Genomic DNA, 9,733 nt, shown 5'->3' with positions numbered 1-9,733 from the left:
GGGGACCCTGGTGGGTGCCCATGCTCAGGCATGGAATTGCCTGAGCTGGCTCAGAGCTTGGGGTCACATCTCCTCCCACTCCATACAGGAACCAGAGGAAAAGAAAATCGCTCTGGAGCTGCTGGAGACAGAACAGGCTTATGTCAACCGCCTCCACCTCCTCGACCAGGTGAGCTGGGCAGTGGAGGGGCCCACGCAAGGAGATTTTGGAGAGGGTGAAGGTGTACAACAGAGAGACAAGTGGGCTGCTGGTTTTCTTGGCCAGGGATTTGGTCTGGCCTTTGCCTTTCCTACACCCCCTATTTCCATGGAGCACCCTTGTCCCAACAAAGCCTTCCTGCTGCTTCTCTCTTGGGGCCTGGGATTTCCCCCCTGCACAGAGTCAGGCCTGTCACTGAGCCATGTGCCAGTCTCAGAGAGGGAATGGGATCCTCAGGCCTCTTCCTGACCCTTTTTATTCACCCCTGCTTTCTTCCAGGTGTTCTACACAGAGCTGATGAAAGAAGCCAAAACTGGAAAGACGGTCCCAGAGGAAGTGGTGAAAATGATCTTCTCCAACATCTCCTCCATCCACCAGTTTCACTCCGAGTTCTTCCTGCCGGAGCTGCGGAAGCGCATGGAGGATTGGTGAGCTCAGGAGGACACCTGGAGCAGTGCTGAGTCTGGGCTCCCACCAGGACCAGAGCTCGGCCTGCTTTGCTCCAAATGTCTTTGTGCTGGAAAGCACTTCCTTAAAACACTCAGATCAGAGTATTTCTGAAAAGTGGAGGTGACATCTCAGGTGGTTTTGGGATGTGCCCAGGTGTGAACAGCCCAGACTGGCTGCAAGCTGGGGACATTCTCATTCTGGAGAGCAGGAAGTTGTGTGGGGATGTAGCAGGTTGCAGCAGTGCAAATGTTAACAGAAGAGTTAGGAACTGGCACAGGTTGCCCAGAGAAGCTGTGGCTGCCCCATCCCTGGAAGTATCCAAGGCCAGCTTGAACGGGGCTTGGAGCAACCTGGGCTAGTGGAAGGTGTCCCTGCCCATGGCTGGGGGTGGAATGGGATGACCTTTAAGGTCCCTTTCAGCCAAACCGGTCTGGGATCCTATGAAACCACCACACCCCCTCGTTTGATCCCTCACTGTCTGTCTGCCCCAACGGACTGAGGAAGCTGCGGTTCCCTCCTGCAGGAACTGCAACCCCCGGATTGGGGATGTGATCCAGAAACTTGCACCATTCCTCAAGATGTATGGAGAATATGTGAAGAACTTTGACAAGGCCGTGGAGCTCATCACTGCCTGGTCAGAGAAATCCCCGCCCTTCCAGGAGCTCATTGCTGACATCCAGGTGAGGGCAGGGTGAGGGAGCACAGCAGCGCTCCCCAAAATCTCCTTGCACGAGGGGAGCAGCAGAGGGTGGGAGCTGCCTTGGTCACTGTTCCTCTCTCCGTGCCTGGTGTCTCTCCCCAGAAGAGGAAGGTCTGTGCTAATCTAACGCTGCAGCACCACATGCTGGAGCCTGTGCAGAGGATCCCACGCTACGAACTCCTCCTGAAGGATTATGTCCGGAAACTGCCGCCTGAGTCCCCCGACCGGGGCGATGCCGAGAGTAAGGGCTCTGTCTGGCTCACCCTGGGGAGTGGCAGGGTGGGTTTGTAGGGGAAATAACAATCCCCAGTGTTGTACACAGACATCAGAATACCTGGATTCACTCACCAGCTGCCCTGAGCCCTTGGATAAACCTCTCAGTCTGATCCTTTTCTGGCAGGGAGAGGGATTAATCTGCCCTTCCAGGGGCTGTGGAGGTCAGTGAGGAAGGGTGGTGTTTCAGGATAAGGGTGGTCCCTCCAGAGCATCCCCTAGGGAGACCTGTAGAGCTCTCAGACCCTTGTAGATAACACAGTTCCCAGTCCTGCTGGGATGGACGGAACTCTGTCTGTCCTCCCAGGACCCCACCACGCACAGTCTGGCCATACCTGGACTCTTGTGCAGCATTTTGGGGCAGTTTGGGTTGGGTCCAGGGGAAGGCAGCAGCCACCACACACGTACATCCATGAAGGACAGACCCAGGAGCTTCCTCCCACAGCTCCAGAGGAGGTGTTTAACCTCCAGCCTGTTCTCTTCTCTTTGCAGAGGCCCTGGAGATGATCTTTATGGTGGCCAAGCACTCCAACGCAGCTATCGCCGAGATGGTGAGTGCCTGTCCCAGCTGGAAGTGCTTTGCAGCTCCTGAATGGGACAGGAGCGCTGTGGGTTCAGCACAGGAGCTGAGACCCTGCTCTTGATGCCTGACCCCATCACCCTGAGCCTGGGGAGTCACGTCTGTAACATCAATGATGTGACCAGCTGCTCAAGGCTGGGATTTGCTCCCAAAGATGAATCTGGGCTGAGAGAGCAGTGCCACCTCTCCCAGTTATCAGCAGCTGGCTTGGAAGGTGGGGATGGGGGGAATCCAGGGGTGGCAAGGTTGTGGCTGCTCATCACCCCACAAAAACAGGTCCCTCTGCCTCCCCCAGGAACGGCTGCAGAACCTCTGGGTGGTCTATCAGCGGCTGGGCCTTGAGGATGACATTGTGGATCCCTCCAACCAGCTGATCAAGGAGGGACCCATCCAAAAAGTCTCCACCCGCAACAACAGCACGTCGGAGAAGTACCTGTTCCTGGTGGGAGCTGGGATGCCCAGGGGAAGGGGAGGGAGCAGATAAGATGGGAATGGGGGCAGAGGCGGCACAGCCTGGCCTGGGTGCTGCTGGGTCATCTCGGCACAGAAAGGATGAATTCAGAGGTGGGAGATTTGACCCTGCTCAATGCAGGGCATCCTGTGTAGGATGTGGTTGGGAATCTGCTGATCCCATGGGCAAGGCAGCCCTGGGAGGTGCCTCTCTCACCTTTGTAGGGTGAGAGAGGGCTGGGGCAGAAATAGTCATGTTTTAGATGGATTCTTCCCAAAGACCAGCTCAGGCTTGGGGGATCTGATCCCCCAGATCCCAGGGAAGCCCCCAGCTGGGAGCAGACAGGTGCTGGGCTCCAACCCATCCCTCTCCCCGCTCCCAGTTCAACAACATGCTGCTGTACTGCGTGCCCAAGGTCATCCAGGTGGGCGCCGAGTTCCAGGTCCGCCTCCGCATGGACGTGGACGGCATGAAGGTCAGACAGGCACCTTGTCTTTGTGCTTCCCCCAGACCCTGACTCCTCCAAAAGCACCCTGATTTGGGGTGTAACGTGGCTGCTGCCCCTCACTTCCTCGGGAAGGAGGGAGGAGCTGGAGCCAGGGTGGCTTTGTGGGTGAGGTTGGTATGTTCTGATCCTGCGAAATGCCAGTGAAATCTTGTGCATGAGGGGCTGAAGGGCTTGTGCCCGAGGGACATCCCTGTGCCTCACATCATGGAGGAAGGTCTCTGTGTGCTGGAGGTGGCTTCAGCTCCAAATCCCTTCTCCTGTGTCTGGCAGGTGCGGGAGCTGCAGGACACAGAGTTCCCTCACACCTTCCTGGTCTCGGGAAAGCAGCGGACACTGGAGCTGCAGGCCAGGTAAGGGGAAGGGGGACGTCATGCAGACCCTCAGGGAGCAGGGACAACAGCTTATCCATCTCCCTTTTGTATCCAGGTCTGGGGAGGAGATGGACGCCTGGATCAAGGTACCAGCGAGTGCTGGGAGTGGTGGCACATCTGCCTCATCCCAGCGGGATGCTCTGTGTCAGGGCAGCCCCCAACTGCCCCTCCAGCCCTGCCTTTCCCTCTAGGCCTTCCAAGATGCCATTGACAGGAAGGAGAAGAGAAGTGAGACCTTTAAGACAGCAGTACCTGGACTGGAGACAGACACCCCTGCACTGAAGGTACCCTCCTGCTCTCCCCATGCCCCCTGCACAGAGCCCACCTTGCTGGGCCTCAGTTCCCCTCGCTAAACCCAGCTGGGGGGAGGCTGCAGACGGGGAGAAGGGCTGAGGAGGGGAAGGGGTGAGAGCAGAGGGCTGGGACCACCCAGAGCATGGCTGGGCAGCCCCACTGATGCAGCCCCCACCCTCAGACAGAGGAGCTGGGCCGCCGAGCTCCGCAGTGGGTGCGGGACAACCTGGTGACGATGTGCATGCGCTGCAGGGAGCCCTTCAACGCCATCACCCGCCGGAGACACCACTGCCGAGCCTGTGGATACGTGAGTCACCCTCCCCTCCTTCCCCTCCCTCCTGGCCTGCTCAGGTGGCTGCTGGGGCAGGACCACACCTCTCCTACATCTTGTATCCCTTTCCCCCCCAGGCTCAGGGTCGCTCCCGCCCCTCAGCTCCTCACGGAGCCCCGCCCCGTCCTTGCTCCATCCCGGCGCAGGGGATGCCCAGGGTCGTGAAATCTGTGGAATTGGGATTGCTGGGATAAATCGTGCCCGCGACCCGTCTCTGCAGTCTGTGCAGCCTTCTTTGGGGGTGTATTTTCCATGGGATTGTCCCCATGCCTCCACGTCGCCGTATCTATCACCAGCCCTTGTCTGATGCCCTGCAGGGACCCAGCTTGTGGCTCACCCACACAGCTCAGGGACCCTAGTGCTGGGTTCAGGATGTCCCCTCCTGGCTTGTCACCACTCCTGGCCTCACACTGCTGCAGTCCCATGGTGTGGGTGTTCCTCTTTACCTCCTCTTTACAGCTCCTCACGGAGCTATCCCTGGATCCCCCAGTCTCAGGAGTGCCCGTCTGTGGCTGCAGGTGGTGTGTGCTCGCTGCTCTGACTACAAAGCCGAGCTGCAGTACGACGGGAACCGCCTGAACCGCGTGTGCCAGGAGTGTTACATCTTCCTGACGGGCCACACGGTGCTCGAGGACCGGGAGGGGAAGCACAAAGGCATCCTGGAGGTGAGCTCTGCCCCCCCTCTGTCCCTCTGAGCTCTGCCACCCACCCTGGTCCCAGCATCGCTGTCCCAGCCTGGCCCTGCACCTGCAGCAGGAGGAGTGCGAGTCACTCCCACAGCAGTCAGAGGGAGCATGTGCTGAGCTCCCTCCTCCTCCAAGCCCAGGGACCCCCCAACAGCCAGGGCTCCCTTCACCACGGGATCTCAGCAGCACCCTCACAGCCAGGACGGCCCCTTGCCTGCCCCTGCTTTTGGGGTTTGGTGGAGTGGGTGGGGAATTCCCCAGGAAACGGCCTTGGCTCGGTGCCCTTTCTGCCTCCCGCACTGGGTATTGAGAGATTTGTTGGGTTTTTTTTGGCAGAAAGGAGCTGCAGAGGTATCAAGCAGGAGTTTGCTCTGCAGTTCCCTGCAGCTGCTGGACAAGAACGGCAAGGGGGGGACGCGGGGCTGGTTTGTGATCCCACAGGACGATCCCCTCGTGTTGTACATCTACGCAGCCCCCCAGGTGAGGCCAGGCTCGGATCCATCCTCAAGGGACATCCCGCTGTGCCCACCCCCTGCCTCCCACCGCTGTCTGTTCTTGGCAGGACGTGCGAGCCCACACCTCCATGCCCCTTCTGGGCTACCAGGTGAAGGACCTGCCCCAGAGCGACTCCCGCCACCTCTTCCAGCTGGCGCAGTCCCGGCAGGTTCACACCTTCCTGGCCGACACTGAGGAGCTGAAGCAGCGCTGGATGAGGGCCATGGCACGCTCTGCCGCAGGGATCACACACCCAGAGGATGAGGAGGAGGATGCAGACCCCTGTGACAAAGCAGAATGAGGCCATTCCCACCCCTGGGCCGCCTGGGGAGTCACCTCCCCAGCCTGTCCTCGCTGCTGACTTCATGCAGACCCCCGACATCTCCGCGTTTGGGTTTCCATCATGAAAAGAACAAGCAGGGGGTACATTTGCCACCACACGGACAAGCCGGATTCCCCTTCCCCTCCCTCCTCGCTCTCCGCGCTGGACGGAATGAGGCGGAGGGATGGGGGGGTTTTGGGGAGGCCTCGCCCCTGCGGCCCCGGCCGCTGTGCAGTTCCGCCGGTGGCCACGCGAGGGCAGCCCCGCCCCGTCCTTGCTCCATCCCGGCGCAGGGGATGCCCGGAGTCGTGAAATCTGTGGAATTGGGATTGCTGAGATAAATCCCGCCCGCGAGCCGTCTCTGCAGTCTGTGCAGCCTTCTTTGGGGGTGTATTTTCCATGGGATTGTCCCCATGCCTCCACGTCGCCGTATCTATCACCAGCCCTTGTCTGATGCCCTGCAGGGACCCAGCATGTGGCTCACCCACACAGCTCAGGGATCCCAGTGCTGGGCTCAGGATGTCCCCTCCCAGCTTGTCACCGCTCCTGGCCTCACACTGCTGCAGTCCCATGGTGTGGGTGTTCCTCTTTACCACAGACACCCCTCACCTGCATCACTGAGCCAGTCCACACTCCTGCCCATCCCAGACTTTGCCTTCACCCCCTCCTGTCCACAAGCACTTTCCACCCTTGTACCTCCCTCAGTTACTTGTTTCCCGAAGCAAAACACTCTGGGACAAGGTTGTGTCCACACAGGTGCTGCTGTGGTGCTGAGGAGACACAGGGGATCCCCCTCTCTGTCGTCATCATAACGAGCACCCCTGGTTGTTTCACGCAGCACTTTAGGCTGCAGCCTCACATTTTTCTCTCTGCATCATCTTTAGCTCCCCAAGAATGTTGCCTGGTCAGAAGTTGCCACTTCTGAGCCTGCCAGGGGCTGAAATGGGATGCAGGAGGAGCCCACAATCCCTGGCAGGCAGGGAGGGCTGTTGTTTGCAGGCAGGGGTTGCTGCCTGAGCCTGGACCACACAGCAGCTCCAGCACAGCAGCCTTGGGCAGAGCCCAGGGGTGCCACAGGCTGAACAGATCCATGGAGACAGGGAAGGGAAGGGAGTTGGAGCAGGATACTGCAAATAGGGACATCTCTTGGGGAAAGCATGTGGAATAAAGGTGGATGGGGGGGCCTCAGAGAGACAGGAAAAAGCTGTGAGCATCATCCTGCCTCCATCTACCCAGCTCAGCTCATCCTGGGAAAGGGCAAACCATGGTGGTTTTACCTCCTCCAGCCCAAGAGATCCCATCAAGGAAGAGGGAGAGGAGCTGGATGTCAGGGCAAGAGCTCTGCCAAAGCAGTTGCCCCTCAGGGTGCCACCCAGCATGGGGCTGAGCCCAGAAGAAGCAAACAATGCAGGGCCTTCCAGGGACACCCCAAAACAGCTCTAGTGGGAAGGGGAACCCCCAGCAACACCGGAAAAGCCCTGGAAAAGCTGCTGAGGGGGGAAGAGTGAGCAAGGGGAAGCCCACAGGGCTGGCAGGCTCTGCGTGGTGGCCCTTGGTGTGGCGTCACCCCTGTGTCAGCCAGGAACAAAACAAGCCCGGAGCAGGGACCTGCCCTCAGCCCTGAATGGGCCTAAGAATAGATTTCCTGTTTACCCAGGGAGGAATCGCTCCTGGGGCAGAGGGCACCTGGGGGCTATTTTTACCAGCCCCTGCCCTCCTCCTTCCTGACCCCCAGCACCCTCGGGGGGGATCCATGTGGGCCACAGGAAAGGGGTTGTCCGGGAAGAGAGGTGGCCTGGGGGCAGAGGGGGTGACAGGGCACCAGGACAGGTCACTGCCTTGGCTTTGGCATCGTGCCTTACTCAAAGATGGGGAGACAGCATCACTTGCTGCCCTGAGTATCCCCAGTCTCTCAGTGGAAGACCAAATTTACAGGGGGTATCATGGTGCCCCCACTCTGCTTTACTAGAAAAAAACCTAAACAAACAAAAAACCCCAACCAACTAAACAAAAAACAAACAAAAAAAACCCCCAAAACAAAACAAAGGAAAAAAAAAAGGGAGATTTTTGCACCCAAGAAATGCAGAGAACACACTGATGAATTTGAATTTGCTCTCCCCATGCTTTCTCAGTCCCCTGCAGTGATGGTCAAGCGGAGCAGTTTGGCCTCTCCCCTCCCCCGGCAGAAAGTGAAACCCGGAGCAGAAGTCACAGTTTCCTATTCTCGAGAATGGGGAAGGCTCAGAGGCCACTTACCGGAATCCCCCCCGCGGCCCCCCCAGCGCCTCTTCTCGTAAGCACTGACCAAAATACGCTGTGAAAGCCACACGGGCTGTGCTGGGGGCCGGGACACCCATCACTGACAGCACCCAGACACCCATCACTGACTGACAGCACCCAGACACCCATCACTGGCAGCACCTGGACACAGGGAACAGGCGCCTGTGCAGCTCCTGCTCTGCTCATTGTCCCATACTCACACCAAACCCCATCCACGCTGTGAGAAGGGGGATGCAAAGATGTTCAAGGGCATGAGCGAGCAGGGAGGTGGCCATCAGAGACAGGGACAAGTGGGGTGCATTGTGGACCCCCCTGCAGGGCTCTGTAGGGTTCAGTCACTCTCTGCTCCCCCAGGAAGGGGCTCAACAGGGCCTAGAGCTGGTGCCCCCCAGGTGTGGAGTGAGATCAGAACCATATGGGCCTGTAGAATCCCACAGTGCCAGCCTTCAGGACTGCTCTAGGAGCTGCTCTGTGGGGTGGGGGCTCTTGATCTGTAGGGACAGGCCCTATATGGGGTTCTCTACATGGTAGGCATCCCTTCTCTATGAGGACTACTCCACTGGGTGTATTCTCTTGCTCCTTAATTGCAATTCCCTCTGTACTCTGGTCTATGGGATGGGGTTTTATGGTCTTTAGGGGTCTGCATTTCTGAGGCAGCAGCTCTTGCCCTACAACACCTGGATTTGTGTTGTACAGGATCTGGGCTCCATAGGGGCCAGCCCCCCATGACAGGAGCTCTTGCTCTGGAGATGTTGGGCTCCACAAGTGTGTTCCCTGTGCCCTGCCCTGTAGGGGCAGTGACCTACAGGGTCCCTGCTCCAGGATGTGCAGCCCCTGGGGTCATGAGGCAGCACATCCCTCACTGTGGGACACCGTGGAGCAGCACATCCCTCACTGTGAGATTTTGGGCAACACAGCCCTTGCTGTGGGATTTGGGGCAGTACATCCCTCCCTGTGGGATTTTGGGAAGCACAGCCCTTGCTGGGGGACGTGGAGCAGCACATCTCTTGCCACGAGACCATAGGGCAGGATGGCCCCCACTATGGGATTTTGGGCAACATGGGCCATGGGGTGGCACATCCCTTGCCATGGGATTTTGGGCACCACAGCCCTCTCTGTGGGGGCATGGGGCAGCACAGCCCTCACTGTGGGATTTTGGGCAGCACATCTCTCTCCTTTGGACCATGGAGCAGCACATCCCTCGCTGTGGGATTTTGGGCAGCACAGCCCTCACTGTGGGGCCATGAGGCAGCACCTCCCTTACCAAGGGACCATAGGGCAACACATCCCTTGCTGTAGGATTTTGGGCAGCACACCCCTTGCCATGGGACCATAGGGCAGCACAGCTCTCACTGTGGGATTTTGGGCAGCACAGCCCTCGCTGTGGGATTTTGGGCAGCACACCCCTTGCCATGGGAGCACAGGGCAGCACAGCTCTCGCCGCAGCGCCGCGGCACCGGAGCTGCAGCAGCTCAGCCTCTCCCCACCGCGCAGCCTCTGCAGCCCACCGGGGCTTCCGCCGCTCCCGCCGAGCGCTTTAAATAATGAATATACCGAGGTCGGAGACAGACACAACACAGCCCTGCCCCGGAGCATCACCCCCCATCGGCCCCGCCGTGCCCGGGGCTGCGGGGACACGTGGGACTCCCGTGTCCCCTGAGGGTGGGGACACCCCCTGGGTGGGGGGATTTAAGGATGGGAGATGATGCTAAATGATGCAAAATATCTGTGATCCCACCCAAAAAAAACCCCCACAGCCAGGATTGTGTAACCTTAGGACCGGGGTACGCCCA

General features: G+C 59.0%; 1 protein-coding gene across 2 annotated transcripts in view; it reads left to right on the top strand.

Moving 5' to 3' along the window:
• Positions 1 to 7,232, top strand: part of FGD2 (FYVE, RhoGEF and PH domain containing 2) — a 30,368-nt gene extending 23,136 nt beyond the window's left edge. Inside the window, exons 3-16 of one of the 2 annotated variants that reach the window (XM_027697745.1) lie at positions 89 to 169; positions 479 to 627; positions 1,173 to 1,329; positions 1,452 to 1,590; positions 2,115 to 2,173; positions 2,498 to 2,631; positions 2,966 to 3,128; positions 3,432 to 3,511; positions 3,588 to 3,618; positions 3,724 to 3,816; positions 4,008 to 4,133; positions 4,676 to 4,822; positions 5,180 to 5,323; positions 5,406 to 7,232. In XM_027697745.1, coding sequence (XP_027553546.1) covers positions 497 to 627; positions 1,173 to 1,329; positions 1,452 to 1,590; positions 2,115 to 2,173; positions 2,498 to 2,631; positions 2,966 to 3,128; positions 3,432 to 3,511; positions 3,588 to 3,618; positions 3,724 to 3,816; positions 4,008 to 4,133; positions 4,676 to 4,822; positions 5,180 to 5,323; positions 5,406 to 5,639 — 1,638 coding nt within the window. In that variant the 5' untranslated portion in view covers positions 89 to 169; positions 479 to 496 and the 3' untranslated portion in view covers positions 5,640 to 7,232. Of the gene's footprint in view, positions 1 to 88; positions 170 to 478; positions 628 to 1,172; positions 1,330 to 1,451; positions 1,591 to 2,114; positions 2,174 to 2,497; positions 2,645 to 2,965; positions 3,129 to 3,431; positions 3,512 to 3,587; positions 3,619 to 3,723; positions 3,817 to 4,007; positions 4,134 to 4,675; positions 4,823 to 5,179; positions 5,324 to 5,405 lie in introns of both variants that reach the window. The other variant, XM_027697747.1, reaches the window with a different exon arrangement.
• Positions 7,233 to 9,733: the final 2,501 nt, after the last annotated feature.

This window comes from Neopelma chrysocephalum, unplaced genomic scaffold (genome assembly GCF_003984885.1).
Source record: "Neopelma chrysocephalum unplaced genomic scaffold, ASM398488v2 Primary Assembly neopelma1_122, whole genome shotgun sequence".
Lineage (NCBI taxonomy): Eukaryota > Metazoa > Chordata > Aves > Passeriformes > Pipridae > Neopelma > Neopelma chrysocephalum.
The sequence above is the reverse complement of the archived record's forward strand: the minus strand, read 5'-3'. Positions and strand labels throughout refer to the sequence as shown.